Below are 17,424 nucleotides of genomic sequence, written 5' to 3'. Positions count from 1 at the left end.
GGCGGTGCCGGTGGCGGGGGCGGCGCGGGGCGCGGGCTCCCTGCCCCGCCGGCGCACCATGTGCAGCGGCGTCGGCTGCTTCTGGGCGCTGCTCTCCGCCGGCCTCTTGGCCGCCTGCGCCGCCGCCTTCCTCTCCCCGGCCTGGCTGCTGCCGCCCGGTCGAGCCGCCGCCGGCTTCGGCTTGCTGTGGCGCTGCGCCGGGCCGCCCCGCGGCTGCCACGGCTCCGCCGGTCCCGGCGGCTTCGGAGACATCCCCTCCGGCTCCTGGCAGGTGAGCGCCTCCGGCCCGCCGCGCCCCCCGCGACCTCCCTCGGGCTCCCCGGTGTCCCCCCGTCACCTCACCGGCATCCCCCTGTCCCTCCCCGGGCTCTCCGGCGTATCCCCATCACCTCCCCGGCATCGCTCCACCCAGTCCCGGGCTCTTCGGCATCCCTTCCATCATTCCTCCTGCATCCCCGCGGACCTGCCCCAGGCTCTCCGGTATTTCTCTGCCCTTCTCCTCGCCTCCCTAAGCTTCCCCTGTCATCCTCCGGTCAGATCCAGGCTGCCCAGCATCCCCTCATCCTGTCCCCCGGACCCACCCCAGCATCTCTGTCCTGCCCTGAACATCCCCAGCATCCCCCATGCTTCCCCCGAGCATCCCCTGCATCCCCCCCAGTCCTGCCCCTGAGCACCCCCCCAGCACCTCCCAGGTGTCCCGTGGACCCCGTGGTGCTGCTTCCCTCTGGGGGGTTCCCGGTTGTGCTTGGTGTGCTGCATGGGAACCTCCCGGGTGCCTTGGTGCAGGTGTGGCAGGCAGTGCAGCCCGAGTGCTGCTGCGCTGCCCATCCCGGCCGTGGCCCCAGCGGTGCCACGGGTCTGACCCTGCTGCCTACCCCATTGGGGCCCCTGGGTGTGCCTAGCTGCCTGGACCCCAAACCTTCCTGACCTGCCTGGGCGAGCTGCTGCATAACATGCGGGACAGAGTCAGGGGTCAGACAGGTCAGGTTTGGTGCTCCCCAGCGGGGCTTTGAGCATTGCATGCCAGCTGAGTTTGCTAAGTGTAAAGGGAACAGGGAGGTAGCCAAAACTGCTGCCTCTGGGACATGCAGCTCCAGAGACTGAGCCTGGACGCGGGGACTGCTGCCATTCCCTGCCTGGCCAGCCCCAGATGAAGCCCTTGCCAGGTTTTGGGAGGAGGCCAAGGCCTCCCTGCTTGCCCTCATCAGCCACAGGGCCTGGGGTTGCTGCGGTGTCCTAGCGTGACAAAGGCTGCGTGTCCCTGGTGGGTGTGCACAGGGACCACGCAGCACACAAAGCCCGGCCCTGGCACCTGCTGGCCGCTTGCCCTTGCCCCTTCTCCCTCCTCTCCTTTTTTTTTTTTTTTCCTTTTACTTTTAGCTTCTTACCCTGAGCTTTTATGATTTTCCTGCTGCTGCTCCCCAACAGACACGAGCTTTGATTTGCTCCAGGTTGCTATGCTGCAGAAATCCCAACATGGGGGCTAAATCCCAGCGAGGTCGTGGCTGCGCCCAGCACAATGGGTGTCAGTAGTTGGATTTCTCAGCCTGTCGTGGAGCAGCACTGTTCGCTCTCCAAGGATTCCAGGTCTGCGTGCGATTGCTGAAATCCTGTCCCGGTCCTTAAAACTGTCATTAAAGACAAATATTGTGAATTGCAAAGAAAAGAACCGGCTGCTTAAAATCCTTCCTATTGATATAAAAACATGCAAAAATGCTGTTGTTTCCATAAGTTGGCCTTTGTTCAGATGTTTTTGCAAATGTAATTCAGATAAGCACTTCCAAGCAATAACAAACTTTCAAGATAAGAATGAAGCTCAGCAGTGACTCATTTGAACAAGCTTCTGCTACAAACAGCCTCAGCCATCTAATCGCCTCCGAAAAGCCTTTAGATCCAGAATATCATGTAATGCAAAGCCTCTGAGCTCCTGAGGTTGGGCTGTGGTTAGGATGAACGATGTCACGGTATTGTGTGGGGTTTACAGGGGATTTTGGTAACACATCTTTGTCACCTTAATTAATACCACCCAAATAATTGATGAACAACAAACATTGCCGTCTGTTTCAGGGAAAAGTGCTCCCCTACCAGCTTTCTGCCATGGCAAGGATGCGAATACCTGTTGTGATGGTTATTTGATGGTGTACAATGTAATAAAACACCCATGGCAGCTTTGCTAAGGCAGGTGACAGCTTTGGCTCCCTTGCCTGAGCAGCCTCCTGCACCTGCACGAGTCGGTGCTCAGCACGGGGTAGCAGAGCACTGCGAGCCCTGCCCGAGTTCAAGCAGGAGATTCTCCTTTTTGGAGAGATGGGGGAGGTCACGAACTGGGGAAACCGTGGTTCTTTTTTCTTTGCTTTCAGAACATGTGACATTCATTTCCAATCTTTCAAGCAATCTTGTGGGCGGCTCCTTTAAATGAAAGCCAAGATCCTAACGTGGAGGAGAATCTAGGAGCTTTTGATAGCAGCCACCAGCCTTTTTGATGAAGGGTTTGAAGCTGTGGCTGTGGGGAGTGAAGCAAGCAAAAGCTGACACAGGGCTCAGGAGCTCTTCTAGTAGGGAGCTGGTGGCACATCTGGGGAGGATGGTGAGAGCAGACCTGGGGTGGACGCCCACCTGCAGAGCACAGGGGTGGGAGCAGCCGCAGCCAGGATGTCCAATCCTTGGGGACGAGGTTCTTTTTGTTTTCTGAAACGTGCACGGTTACCATGTGTCAAATCATCCCCTGCTCAAATGTGCTGATTCGATGAAGGGGTGGGGAGCATTCAGCCCAGCAAATGATCGTTAATACCAGTTTTGTGTTTGCACTTGGGGGATTATGTTAATCATGCTACAAATGATTCTTTGAATCATGTCTAGAGGTTAATTAACATGCCTTTTTTCTCTTAAGAGGGCCTTCATGTCTGCTTAGAGTTGCTGGCTTTTTTCTGCTTCCTTTCATAATTACTTTGCAGCTGTCTAATACCATGGGTACCTTTAATTTAACCCTCTTGGTGCTCCAGCGGCACAGACTTTGCACTGTGCTCAGCATCACTGGTACCCGGGGATGTGGCTGACACTTGGGCAGCTCACACAGGATGAAACCTTGCAGGGGCAGATGGAAACTGGGCAGGGGCTCCCGGGTGCCAGGTGAGGAGAGAGGACGTTGACACCGCACAGGGTCCAACGCTGATTTATGAGAGAGGCCCTTACATGGACAATTGATGACAAGGAGGATCTGTAATGGGAGGACCTGGAGCTGCCAGGGCATCCTGAGGGGTGCAGGCACTGTGGGGAAACAAGATTGCTCTTGGGAGCCCAACTGCTAGAGATGGGAAAAACAGGCAAGCTTTGGAGCTCTGAGCTGCTTCGTTGCATCTCACCTTTTTTTTTTTTTTGGTGCCAGATCCCTGTCTGCGTATGTGAGCGTGCAAAATAGTGCTTTATGCTGAGCTAATTTATTTTCTGTTTCAGTGGGAGCATTTGGCTCATGGGTTCCTATGTCAGTGCTGCACTTCGGAAGCTAGTGCTGCTTCATTTCAAATTTCTATTTTTATTTTTCAGATCGTCTCCCATTATTTTCAGGCTTTGCCAAGCACATAATCTAAAATAACAGAAGCTGATCAGCCCATGATATTCAGGTTGAAAACACATCAACCATTTGCTTATGAAGCCATTGAGTGCCCTGCTGGAGCACAGCACAAAATAACCCACCTAGGATGAGGGTGAAGGCTTTGCACAGCCCCATGAGGTACCTGGGTGGGTCTGTCCTGGGTTGTTGTCCATAGCAGGGATTGAAAAGATCCAGCGAAGCCTAGAGAAAAGGCCTAGCACACCTGCTTAGCCTTGCATTAGAAGACGCTGAAAGGTTTCATATATCTCCACTGCCAGTTTCTTGTGGTTGTTTCATTGACAGCTTCTTGTTCAGTTCAGCCACTGGGTTCCCAATGTGATCTTCCCCTCCACATGGTAAAGAAGGGATTTTAGAAAATCCATTGCTCCTCTGTTAGCACAGGCTCTGGCACAAGGAGAAGCTCAGCATCTTGGACATGCGTGGGTTGCCATTCCTGGCCTGCTGTTCCTCCGAAGGCCATGTATGAGGCCGGCATGTTAATTTGAGGTTATCAGGAAATCAACTTTTAGCTCCTCATCAAAGAGCTTCCCAAGAGAACAGATTCTTCCTGGCCTACTCTATCAGATAGTTTGATCTTTAATTGCATTTACACAGCCTTGGCAAAAAGCATAAGTGCTCAGCAAGTCTTGAAATCACCATCTTCCTCTTCATGTGTGTTACTTTGCAGTAGACTTTATTTCCTTTTGTTAGCCACCCAGAGCTTTTTGACCCATATTAATATAACAGAAAATACCCAGTGCTGGGGAAACCTGTGACTTTGGCTCCACGCTTCAATGCCCGAGTAGCAGATGATAGCCAGGACTTACCAGCCAGGGAGCCACTCACCAGTAAGCAGGGCTGAAATGCCTCCCCAGCTGCTGAGAGCAGACCAGCTCCTGGGTGGGCCATGGAAGGTCAAGTTGACTGAAAGTACACGCAGCCTGCTCTAGGGATTATTTCTAACAGCTCCAGTCTCAACAGGAGGTAGAAGCTGCTTTGCTTAAACAAAGGCATGGAGAGGTGGGTATTAGCTGCAACATCGCTGCTTGTGGCTGGGCAGCAGCCAGGGCTTAGCTGAGAAGCAGCCGCTCATGAAGGCGATAACCAGCTCGTGCTGACTCACTTGCCCCCAGATACTCTGGACAAACAAAAACAGGGAGCTCTGAAGCCTGCCCTGAAGGGCAGGGCCTTCAGCTGGGTGCTCTGGGGACGTTTGGGGCTGAATGTTGCTCTTCTCCTTTGTGCGACCCAGAGCAGAGTCGAGTGCAGGTTGGTGGGGTCAGGGACATTTTGATGGCACGATGTTCCCTCCATCCCCCTTGAGGCTGCAAGTTCTGCTGGTGGCTTTGTAGGGAGAAGCAGATGGGAGAGCTGGGAGACCTGGGGGGAGTTCCCCAGCCCCAGACGATGAGCCTGGCTTTGCCGTCAGTGCCAGAAAAGGGCTTATCCCAAGGAAAGATAATGACAGAGTGCGGGTGAGAAGGTCTGATCTGGTACCCGGCGACAGTGCACTGCTTGCTGCCTAATTAAAATTTCATTAAGTTGGTTCGCATCCCTTGATGGAGGTCACAGGCACACCATTGATGTGCTAATGTCTTACTTTTCCCTTTTTTTTTTTCTTTCACCACTATCCATCATCCTCTTAGATAAAGCAGTGCCATTAAGAGGTGCTTTCCGGCGTCCCCAGATGCAATGGCACTGGAAGAAAGACAGCCATAATTCATCAGGCGAATTATCTGTCTCTTATTTTCTCCCTAATTAAAATGATGCCTTTTTTTTTTTTTTTTTTTTTTCCCTTCAATCAGTTTGGGCATTAACCTTTCTGGTGTTCATGTTGAAAACACCCGATTAGCTTGAAAGTCGGAAAGTTACCTGAAAGGCCAGGACTGGCTGAGCTGTGGCTACAGGATTTTTGCTCAATTTTGTGTATGAGCAGCTAAATCTGAGCTGGTGAGGAGCACCCCCTGTGCATGCTGTGGTGCTGACAGGTCCTCATTGACCAAAACCTTCATTCATATGGGAAGAAAAGAGGACAGGAGAGACTCGTTGCCTCCTCTGTGTCCCTGTGCCCCAGCACACGTCCCAGTCAAAACCACCCCAGCTCATGGCACTCTTAGACATCAGCCACCCCCAGCAGCGTCCTGCCTGGGGCTTCACATTACTGCAGGGCTGGTTTGGGAGGTTGCACCTACTCCCATGTCCCCATCAGATGACACCAGGCACTTCCCAGTGCTGCTAAGCAGGGAACAGCATCTGCATGGGAGCAGGATGGGGATGGAATATCAAATAGGAAGGCGAAAGCTCTCAGATGGTGCCGAAAGGAAGGTAATTGCTGGGGAGGAGAAGATGAGGACGTGTGGGATCCTCTTCCCGGCCACTGCTATAATGCCGACCAGATGGCGGATGTTTGTTTCTGTGACTTGTGTGGGGGAAATACGAACAAGCTGCAAGCCTTGATCCACCCACCCCTCTGCACGCAGCGTCTCCTGCAGAGACAGATGCTTCTCTCTTGCACCCAGGTGGATATTCATGGTTTTCTACCAAGATTCCCTCCTGTGCCCTTGCCCAAGGAAAAGGCGCTACTATTTCAGGAGCAGGGCGGTCTCACTTGGTGGGGTTTGGATGAAAAGCAGTGATTACATGGTTCAATGCAAAACTCACGGAAATTTTGGAGAAGATTGACGTACCTTGTTGCCACACGACGCTGGCAGCTGCAACTCTTGCAGGGTGCAGGTGTGTGCACAGACCCCTTGGGCGCTGGGTTGGAGAGAAGGCAGCTTTGCTGCTCCAGTGTTGCTGCTGCCCTGTAGATAGACACCAGTCTGAGTATTTGCAGCTGATCCTCCCCAGCCCTCTTCCTTCCCCCTCCAACAGCCGGTGGTGATGGTTCCTCCTCCACCTGGCGCCCAGCCAGGGGCATCTCAGGCCCCACAGCAGGGATGAGCCCAGCTGCCAACATCTGGAGCCACTTCCCAGTATCAGCTCTCAGTGCAGCCTCCCGTGTCCTTGCCAGTGCTGCTGCAAGCCCCAGACCCCGCACTCCCAGCCAGCACCTCTGTCCAGCGCTGATTCATTTTAACAAGGCTGAAACCCCAACGTCCATTTGGTTTCTGCCTCCCTAGGCGCAGCGCTACCCAGGTTGACCCCAAAACATCTTCTGCATATGAATATTTAGTCACACAGAGCTCTGATGGGAAGGGACTGCATGTAAAAAAAGAGAAGGGTTTGATAAATTTTGCCCCTTTTTACTTGCTATTGCTTTTCAAGCCAGCATTCCCCCGGCTCATTCAGGGTTTCTGAGACCTTTTCTACCTCAGCAGACAACCCCAGAAAGCCAAACAGGCTGTGACTTTCACTCTTTTCCTTTTGTCAGTTAGCCCCTGGCTTTATTTCCTAATTATTTTGTGTATTTACTTTCTGCCCCCATTTGCAAAGACGCTTGAGAATTTCAGCAGGGCTGAAACACCCAAGCAATCTGTAACCTTGTCTTCAGCCTGCTGCTCCGTGTACCACGGGGCCCAGCTGGGATGGCAGCTCCCAGGGTGGTCAAGCTGCAATTAATAAATTGCATTAATGAACTTATGTGTGGCGTGGTGTGACCCAGCATGCAGGACGTGATTGTGGGAGCTCGAGTCAACTTCCATCTCTGCAGGAAAGATCCCAATGCAAGAGACAAAATGGTTTATCTCCATTGAGCCAATCGCCAAGTACCACTTCCCAGCACCAGCTCACTGGATTGTTTTTTCTTCCTTTTCATTTTAAACACCAAAGATCATGGATGCTGGATTCAAAGGATGGGTTAACTGTTTTTTAAACTTTTCATTAGAGACATTAAGTGATTCTCCCCAGGGTGGTCGTTGTGTGATGTTTTAATTTTGATTTTTTGGTGAATGAAATGGTATCTTCAGCAGATTTACTGCTTAGTGAATGGCATAGCTATGGCGCGTGTCAGACCTGTAAAATATTAAAATAATGGGTAGGGGATTGTTGTTAATCGGAATTTACTACGCTACATAAAGACAAATTTACAGTCCCACCAGGGGACTATTAATTTGTTTGGGGATAAACAATTAATCTCCCCGGGAGTGGGAGCAGAAAATCTGACATGGTTTTATGTCTCCCGGCACGGCAGAGGTAGGATTGTTCCCAGCCCAGGCAGCGGCAGCCACAGGGCACGAGGTCCTGCTTTTCCATGGCCAGTTTTGCAGTGGGAGCTGCGCCTTCTGTGTGATGAATTGGCTTTTTCCTGGCCCCGCCTGAGCTGGGCCTGATGTGTCGTGATTGTTCCCCCCCAACTATTTTTGGTTTTCAGCCTTTGCATCCTGTTTCCTGCATCCTCTCCTTTCCGCTCAAGATGCGGCAGGCACAAACAGAGAGGAGAGAGGGAGGTGCTGTGCAGCTGGAGGGAGAAGCTTTATAGCTGCCACTATTTCATACCTTTGTTCCATGAACTTTTTCAAACTTAGGGCTTGTTATTTTCCTTAGGAAGAGGCTGTTGATCTGCAGGTGCAATTCCAGTACAGGGCAGGAGCGTCAATTCCCAGACAAGCTCCTGTAAAGGAAACAGACAGAAGAACTCTGTTTTACAGGAGTGTATCCAGGGCTTTGGGAGGTAATGCCAACATGGTAGGGAAAGAAGTTTGCACCTTGTGCTTAAGCAGCTGTGTATATTGCATACCAGGATAACGTGGGAGCCAGACTAAGACCAGCAGCTTACAGTGAGGTCTCTTGCCATCTGCACTGAAACACCCTGTGCCTGTACTTTTTACCACCCATTTCAGGGCCAGCAGCGCCACTGCTGTCACTTGTGCCCCATGGCAAAACCGCTCAGCTGTTATCCACCCTGCCCCAAGGTCACTTGGCAGCTCAGCATCCTGTGCCTCCATCCAAAGCTGATCATTTCCCCATTCCTCCTCCCCACTTAAGTTTTATTCAGAGCATGACCTCAGATACCCTTACAAAGGGATTGGTTGGATTTGGTCATTTTTTAGCCACCACAGTGTGCACCAGTGTGCTGCCAGCACCAGGACTCCCACTCTTGCCTGTGCAAACCCCAGTGTCAGGATCTGAACCAGTCTGGCTCTTCTTTCAGTACAAGACTCACCTGCACTGATCCTATTTGTGCCTTTTCTCCTGGTGCCGTGGCCTGAAAAATACTTTGTCCCTTTGCACGTTTCCATGGGATAAGCAGCCTGAGCAGCTACAAGGTTGCTTCCAGCAGGAGCTGCAAGTTTTTAGGGGAGTTGTACCAACATAATTATGATGAACCTCGATCATTAAAAATAATATGCTTCACACGGGAGAGGAGCAGGCCTGCTTCACAAGACCCCTTTCTGCTGAAAAATTCATTGCTCTAAATAATTAATGGTTCCTGCAAAGGAGGATGGTTTTGCATGTTGCTGGGTGGAAGGTGAAATTCAGACGCCAGCTATTTTTTTTTTTTTTTAATGGGTACACATTTCTTTGCCATGCTGCTGCTCTCTGGGTCCTTCAGGGGCTACAGTGGGGCCAGGGGCTGGTCACCAGCGGGGTGTCTCCTGTCCTGAGGCAGCACTTGTCTCTGGGGTCTCTCACTGTCTCAAGAGGAAGCAGAGAGGAGCAGATTCCACAGTCCCTGAGTAAGCACCCTCTCCATTTCTTTTGGTGGCTGCTTGCACTGTCGTGCCTTTTCCATTGCATGTCAGGAATTAATGTATTGCCGGGACAGCATTTGCATTGCTTGTGTAGTGTAAAAATAGCCCATAAATTAAATGCTGATTTTTAATCACTGCACAGCACTGGGGGAATCGCTCGCACCAGGGTGATGCCCGGCAGCGTCCTCACCAGTGCCAGCGTGTCCCTGTGTGGAGCAGTGGCAGCTCCTGGTTTGGCCTGGCAGGCAACGGCTCTGCTGCCCCAGCACCTCAAGGATGGCTCAGGTGCTAAAAAAAACAGCTCAGTGGGAAGTAACACAGGTAGAGGCAGGGCACTATCAGACCCGTGGGGCAGCACCGCTAGTCACAGGGGGACAGGGAGATTTTCTTTGCTGTTTGGACCCACCATAGCCAGGGGGAAACCCAATTCCTCCTCACCCCCTCCAGCCTGCCTGTGGTTCCTGCAGCACAACACGCAATTCATAGATTATATTCCTGATTTATAACCTCTTTGGTGAGGGGCACCAAATGGAAATGTTTATTGGGTTTGTTTCTATAGTAACCATGGTTCCCTGAAAGCTTGAATGTTGGGGGAAGAGTAAAAAAGGAAAACTGCATTTCTAACCAGAACGTCTCAGCAGGGTGAGAGGGCTGGACACAGGCGGGTGGAGGTGGGACCTGAGCTCCTTGTGGCTCCCACATGGGTTATGAAAATGAGTCTTGTTAGGAAAATTGGGACAAGACCTGTCTTACAGGAGCACTGCGTTATGGAGCCAAGGCATGGCTGTTACTGCCAGGTGACTCACCAAAGCCAGAAACATTTCATGGAATTTGCCATAAAATACTATGAAATAACAGGACTTGATGTGCCTGCAGCAATGCTAGGACTGAGGTGCCCTCGCACCATTTGAACAGTGCCAGGAGCCGGGTGTTGGAGGAGGAGGCACCCATCGTGGGTCCTCCCCACCCAGCCACACCATGCTGCTGGCTGGGCTAGCACGTGTCCCTGCTGCTGCCAGCATCATCCCCTTGGCAGAGATAGAAATGCCACCTGTAATGGGGACAGAAACTGCAACAGTGCAGCTATCAGGCACCCATACGCACGGCTGAACTTGTTTTGCTGTAAATTAATGCTCTTCTCAGTCTTAGATGCTGATGCAATTTGCATGTTATGGCCAGAATATTAAATAGCAAAAGTGCTTCCATGCCAGCTGGGCAGTGGCTGAGCCAGGCTGCAGGCTGTGCTGGCCTCCCCTTTGCCTATCCAGAAAACGCTGCCACTGGGTGCTCCTGGAGCCACCAGCACCGCAAAGCATCATCACTCAGCATGAGCTGGAGTTGAATTCCAGCCTCAAATGACTGAGTTTTGTTGCTGAAGAGGCTAAATCAAAGACCAGGGAGCAGCCCGGTGTTTTGGTGGGAGCCAGCTGCAATTAAACCTTTGCAGCAGTGGGCTCCCCACCGTGGAGCACTGGCAAAATACCCTCTAATTGCTGGGCTTGCAGGGGCAGGTGCCGTCATGGGATGTTTCAATTCTCAGCAGAGGCACTGACACGCATTGCAGGCATCTAATGGCACTTGTATTAATGATGTAGCCCTTCATGCATGTAATACATTTGCTATTATCACCATTGCCCGAATACTAATAACCCCTGGGACCAGGTGACAGGTGAACCGTGGGCTCAAGATTCAATGGTGAATTTAAGCAGCAGAAAGAGGAAGAAGTGGGAGAAGGCACCCATGCGGGGCCCTGCTCTCATTCCAAGGCAGGAGAGGGGAAACTCGTGGGGAGGTTTCATGGGGATGGCGGTGGGACTGACTCACTGACTTCCCTGTGTGTCCTTCCAGACGAGCGCCGTGCTGTGTGCAGGTGGCTGTGTCCTGCTGGCCCTCAGCTCGCTGCTGGCCATCGTCGCCGTCCTGCTGCCCAGCGGAGCCTGCGAGAGGAGAGTGTGCACCTTGGCTGGCTACATGCAGACAGCAGCAGGCAAGTGACGGGGACTTGGCTCTTTGGGGTGGAAGGACAGGGTTTCCCTGGGGTACAACCCAGCCACCCAGGTCTATGCAGCCCACGGCATCCTGGCTCCCAGCAGCAAGGAGGCGCTTGCAAACCTTAACCAAGGCTGGGACAAAAGAGAATGGACCTTTAGCAATTGCCTTCTGTATTCATGCTTACAAAACGGGCCACCTTTGGGGTTAAACCTCTGGAGGTATTTTCTTCCATATGTTTTTTACGCAGGACTGGATATCACCTTCCCTAGCCCACATTTCCCGCGGGCCTCTCCAGGCACCCTGCCCGATGCCCTGTTAGATTATAATTCCACTGCATTCTTTTATATGTCTGCCTTGGAGAAGCACTAGCACAGAGGGGAATGGCTGCCCCTGTGCCATGCTCCCTGCAGGGCACAAAACCCTCCCCAGACCTACCTGCCCTGCAGGGAGCTGCATCTCGGGTTCTGAAGCACTGTGCTGAGCAGCCCCATCGCCTCAGCGCTGCACCAGCCATGAGCTGCAACAGGGGATTTAAAGCACCCCCTCGTGTCTGTGCCTGAGAATAAACTTCTTTCCTTGGAGAAATCCTCAGGGCCAGCCAGGCTTTGTTATCAGCCTGCCAGCGTTCAAGCAGCTTTTGGGGGAAATCCTGTTAGGCGCTTTCCTCACCACGACTCATCCCACAGGAGCTGATCTGGGGACAGATGGAGGGGCCTGGCCTGACAGCAACAGCTGCTGGAGCTCAGCCATGCCACAGGCAGGCAGAGCCAGCTGCTCATGCCCCTGTCCCATTGCTGGTGACCAACACTTCCCTTGGAGGCCACAGTTTGGAGGTTCCCATCAGTTCCCTGTGTTAGCTGGTGGTGTGGCCATGGTGGGTCCTGCGGGTACAGGACAGAGGGGTCTCAGTCCCAACCAGGGTGCGACGTGGGGTCACCTGGGACCTGGCTTGGGGTGGTCTCCATTTGGGAATGAAGTGGGATGGAAAGGGTTCACCCTGCATCACCTTTGCCCAGGGGGTGCCACATCTGGCTCTGCAATGAGAGGCACAAGAGGGTGTAAATTGAGGGATGAGGAAGCATCCCTGGAAAGGAAGCAGACTGTGTTAGATAAATACAAATGAGGCACTCTGAGGGGCTCGGTGATATTGAACAGGCTGTAAATAAACTGTAGGCTTTAAGCATTATTGACAAATGAAAATTTACTGGGTACATTTGAGCAAGCTAATGGGCTGCTTTAAACCCTGGTGGTGCCTTGCTAAGCATTTTGTATTGCGCTTTTTAATTTTGGCTCACTGTAGATTAATTCCTATTCAGAGCAAGGCAGCCCTGAGTCAACAGAATTAAGTGGTTTAATGTATTTGGATTCAGAAATGCTGCCCCCCTCTCTCTTGTAATTTCTCTCCCTGTTCCCCCCCTCTGCAGGAGGAAGCTCTTCATTAGAGAGCAGCTGCAACCTAGCCAGCAGCTGGGTGACAGCAAGAGAAGCTCCTCCACAAAATTACATTATCTCAGAGAGAAAACCTTTTGGGGAGGGCGGATGAATTTATATGGAAGAGAAGGAAAACAGAGCAAGCCCATGAGTTTTGGGAGAGCAACTTGCTGGAGGGCCCAGCTCTGCTGGGGTTAAGCCCTGTCAGACCACCACGAGATGCCAGCAGAGCAGTAGGATGGAAGACAGGGCCACATTTCTCCCAGCCCCAGGTTTCCCTACAGCACAGCGGGTCCCACAGGTGTCATCCATCTGTCTGCCTTGACTTCTTCCCCCTGAAATCAGAACTTTGCTGCTGTTTTCCCATGCTACAAGAACAACTCAGGGAATTTGGCAGAGTACCACAGGCATGAGCTCTATATTATCAAACACTAAGCCAGGCCATCCCATTTTCCAGAAAAAGGGCCAGGTGCATGAAACCTGCCATAAAGCGCATAAGCAGTGGCACAGGCAGATCCAGGAACAGTCCCTGCACTGTATCAGACCAGCACCCTGAGCCACATTCATAAAAACCCAGGCATAGAGACCAAACCAAATGAGGCCCTATCCTGCGAGCAGCCCACAGCAAGTGGCAGAGGGGCTCAGGCTGCGTCTTTAATATTTTCCTGCTATTTTTAGAGAACCAAGTTATGCCTTTTCCAGCCCCAGATGGAAGGAAGATAGGAAACTCGTGCAGATAGAGCAGAGCACTAATTGCAGACACAGACATGCCATCAGGGTTCAGAGCTGGGCTAATTGCCACCATACGTTGAGCACATGATTCCTGATGCCTGGCATCCACTCCATAGAAAAAAAAAACACATATCCACACAAATGACAAGAGGATGATCCCTAATGAGAGTAAACGAACAGCAGAGCAACAGGGGATGAACATTTGCTCAGCTCTCATACCCTACAAGAAAGGCAAAGGTGCTTCTCAGAGATTAGAGATGTGGCTCACACCCCAAGCACGGTGCCATCTCACTAAAATTACCTTTCCACTAAAATTACCTTTCTGCTGTCATACCTCCTCAGCAGCCTGCATCACAGCATCCCTAGAGAGATAGGAGCAGCCCACCTGGCCCCATTTATATAGGGGGCAGCAGGGCCCAGCTGCAGCCCGTTGCTGCAGGTGGGAAGGGACAGGGCATGCAAATGAGTGCATAGCTGAAATCCTGCTATGGTCCTTTATCAGCAAAAGCTTCTTTGCTAGTGTTTGTAAATGGGGGTTGATTCTAGGGGGCAATGTCTCCTAGCAGGGGGCTGTAAGGGAAGGGCCAGGGATGTTCTCCAGGCTGGCTACAGCTGCACAACCTCTCCAGTGGCTTCCAGGTGCTGTGCCAGGGGGCTCACAGCTGGATATTTCAGGTTACCTCTGCAAAGCTCTCAGACCAGTTTTCATGTGACTGCCAGTGGCAAAGCTGCTGGAAGGAGCGTGGGGCGATCGCAGTGTCTCAGCTTCACCCATGGTACCCATCGGTGATGCCCCAGGGAGCTCCTGGACCCCACTTGGAGCCATCACAGCCCACACAATCCCCAGTTACATTGCCACACTGGGGGAGAAGATTAGAGCTGTACACCACTGCAGATTGGCAGTGTTTTTCCATTTCTATCCCCACCGCAAGCAGGTTTTGCTCTGCTGAATGCAGCCCCTTGGCAGCGCTGAAACCTGAGGTCCTTGAGTTGCAGAGTGGTGCAAACCATGGGGTGGTGTCCCTACATCACTGCTAAGGGAAAATCCCCCAGGGAATTTGCTCCCACGGGTGATGTTCATCTACCAGTGGAAACAGGGATCGCAACCAAGGCTGAGTAAACCCCATCAAACAGCAAATCTGGGCAGCTTTCTGCTTTGGGGGCTTGGGAGACTAAGGGAAGGATTACAGGTCTGTTGCTGGATTAAGCTGCTGGCAGATGTACTCTGGCACCAAAGTGGATTGCATCTGCTCCTTAGGGAAAGCTACAGGTCTTCAAAGGGGGGCAGCAGGAACCAGCAGCCTCTACCCAGAGCTCCTTCTGCTCCCCTAAGAGCCTTGATAAAAGCCAGGATTGTTGCTTTTTGGAAGCTTTCCATCGTACGCTTTTCAGGCAAAGGGCTCCTGCTTTGCCGATCCATCGGCAGTTGGTAACTGGCTGCCCCCCCAGCCTCTCCCAGACGTGCCAGCCCCGCATGGCAGGAGGAGGCTGCAGAGCTTTGCACCTTGGTGAGGGTACAGGCACGGCTGAGCACGAGGAAAGCCTTTGGGGAGAGTTTTGCTTTCACCCCACGCTGCTCTCGGTCTAATCCTACCATCAACTAACTGCTCAAGACAAGCCAAGTGCTGAGGGCAAATGATCCTGACCTGACTGTGCCTTTCTAAGGTTCTTCTAGTTTCAAAGAGCCATTTCCCAGCATCGCTATGACAGAATCAGAACAGTCTTAAGACTCCAGTAAGACAGGCAAAAGCCCCCAGTTATGCAATTCCCTTACTTAACCTCATTTTAATCCTAAAATTCATGGTAGTCCTGAGAGCTTCCTCCTACAAAATTTGATTGCATTTTTCAGCTGAAGTCCCTCTTGCTGGCACAAGCAACACAGTGGCATTAGAGACGTAGCCACAGCTTGCTTTTGGTTAGTCAAGCAGCAAAGCAAAATGCAGGAGACCTTGTGCTTTTGGAAGTAGCCTCTGATTACTTAAGACACTGATCATCAGGTAAGAACACAGAGAGAGGAAGAATCATTCATTTTCCAGTCAGAGTGAATCTTTTAAATGCATTGCGTCCCAAGGGCTGAAAAGCAACCAGGACCAGACAGGCTGTGCCAGCACCCAGGCGTGCTGCGGGATGGGCAGGAGATTTGCCCCAGCATCAGGGTGCAGGCGTGTGCCAGGAGGCAACATGGAGACGGCAGGTCCCTGGCCAGGAGGCTGGCTTGGCAGCGGCGTCACAGAGTTATTTAGGAAGGCAGTGTGAGCTCGCTGGCCCCATCATTCAGCTTGGCCCTCCCTGTGTCTCAGCCCACCCTTGGGATCGATGGTGCCCTGTTTTTCGCAGCTCGTGCAGGCTCTGAATGGCAAACAGCACTGTCCTCCACGTCCCTATTGATTTCTCAGACTAGTATTGATCAGCCTGGTGACATATAGGTAATGTGTAATTAGTAAGTTAGATAAAAATAGTACCAAGAGAGTGTATGGCCAAACTGCCAAGGTACTTCAACCTTTCCAGCATCTCCAGGGTGGCAGCAAACAGGGGGGTCATGGCTGACTGCTAATTGCTGACCTGCTCTTAAAAACACCGTGAAAGGTCCCCCGTTCCCTGCTGCCATCATTACCACCCAAGGTGGTTTTGGAGCACTGCCTGATGGGGTCTGTGTCCACCACTCCCAGAGTGTAAGCAGTGTCATGGCATGGCCCCCGCAGCACCTCTCTGAGGAGACATAAATGCAGCAAACAACTGTCCAAGGCAGTTGTCAGGATGGGTCTGGGCAACCAAAGCTGTGACCAATGTTAAAATGCTCAGGGCTAAAAATGTCCAAAAAGAGAAAGGTCCAAGACCATACAGCCTTTCCCATCCTCCTTCCATGCAGCCCAGGCCAGAGCCAATGCAAATAGTTTCCTGATGTTTTTTATTATTATTATTATTATTTTTGGCAGCAGCGGCAGAGGGGAGCAGCACGCTGCTGTCCAGTCATTGATTTGATTTAAAGTCACCCAAAGTGTCTTTATCAGTCCCCTATCCCTGACATAATAACAGCATCTTGGCTTTTACCACAGAGCCCCAGCAGCCCCTCTCCTTGCAGCAGTAGTGTCTTGCCAAGGACTGATGCGATGACCTTGCTGGCTGGCTGGGTCTGACCATCAGGACACCATTTAAAAACTGGTGTCATGAAGCCATTTCCAGCCATCCACAAAGGGTTCCCCAGAACTGTAAGACTTGGCTAAGCAAGAGGAGAAGAACCAAAAATAAAGCAAAGTCCAGCCTTGTTGCAAGGTGCTTAGGCAAGCAAGTAAAAAGCAGCAGCTTCGCATGTGAACCCAGCTCCTGTGTTCCAAGGGCACCCACCTCTTCTGCTTTTCCCTTGTCTTTCGCTGGAAAGAGCAGCACTCCCACCGCAGCTGGAAGTAATTGCACGGTCCTTGTCACTGCACAGGTCCCCCATTGCCAGCTTTACTCTCTCCCTTCCCCATTTCACATTTTGTCCTTGCGATAGTGACAGTAACCAACATCAAAAGCTCCGGTTCCTTCCCCGTGCAAGGCTTTTTCCCCCTGCTTTCTTTAATTACATTAGCAATGTCAGAAAACTGCCTGTGGCACATTACTATTCAGCCAGTGAACTCTCACTAATTCCTGACACAACCAATAAATATCTGTGGGCAGGCACCCATGCCACTGCGCCGAGCACTGCCACCAGGACATTGGAGAGGAGCCTCTGCGGCAGCGTAGCCCACGATTTGCTCCGCTCTGGCATTGCTCACGCCTGACTTACACCTGCTCATGTTTTGCTGATGCAGCCCTCTGATTTGCTGCATTTTTTGCCAAGTTGCTCTGGAATTCAGCTCACTAAAAGCAGGCTATAAAGCCCATGAACTTGCCTTGTTTGCCCAGGGTGAGGTCCCACATCTGTGCCGCCATCTCACTCACGTCCCCACAATCCTGGGCCAGAAGCTGGCAAGTCCTGCAGCAGGGATGACACTGAGCCCTCTGGGGGTACTGGGCACCAGCACCAGAGTCCAGATGATGTTGTTCCACCAATCTGCATTT

At 52.0% G+C, this 17,424-nt stretch overlaps 2 protein-coding genes across 3 annotated transcripts in view; one reads left to right on the top strand and one right to left on the bottom strand.

Annotated features, from left to right (window-relative positions):
- LOC118176195 overlaps positions 1-1,380 on the bottom strand; it is a 2,387-nt gene extending 1,007 nt beyond the window's left edge. The window contains exon 1 of one of the 2 annotated variants that reach the window (XR_004755293.1): positions 464-641. Coding sequence is in view for 1 of the 2 variants with exons in the window: in XM_035343014.1 (XP_035198905.1) it covers positions 686-1,205 (520 nt within the window). In the remaining variant the exon portion in view is untranslated. Of the gene's footprint in view, positions 1-463; positions 642-685 lie in introns of those variants that run through there. The other variant, XM_035343014.1, reaches the window with a different exon arrangement.
- The window catches only part of LOC118176196 (transmembrane protein 211-like), a 63,242-nt gene continuing 45,824 nt past the window's right edge, over positions 7-17,424 (top strand). Inside the window, exons 1-2 of the mRNA XM_035343015.1 lie at positions 7-271; positions 11,074-11,212. Coding sequence (XP_035198906.1) covers positions 59-271; positions 11,074-11,212 — 352 coding nt within the window. The 5' untranslated portion in view covers positions 7-58. The remainder of the gene's footprint in view (positions 272-11,073; positions 11,213-17,424) is intronic.

This window comes from Oxyura jamaicensis, chromosome 19, assembly GCF_011077185.1.
Source record: "Oxyura jamaicensis isolate SHBP4307 breed ruddy duck chromosome 19, BPBGC_Ojam_1.0, whole genome shotgun sequence".
In the NCBI taxonomy this organism is placed as follows: domain Eukaryota; kingdom Metazoa; phylum Chordata; class Aves; order Anseriformes; family Anatidae; genus Oxyura; species Oxyura jamaicensis.
The sequence above is the reverse complement of the archived record's forward strand: the minus strand, read 5'-3'. Positions and strand labels throughout refer to the sequence as shown.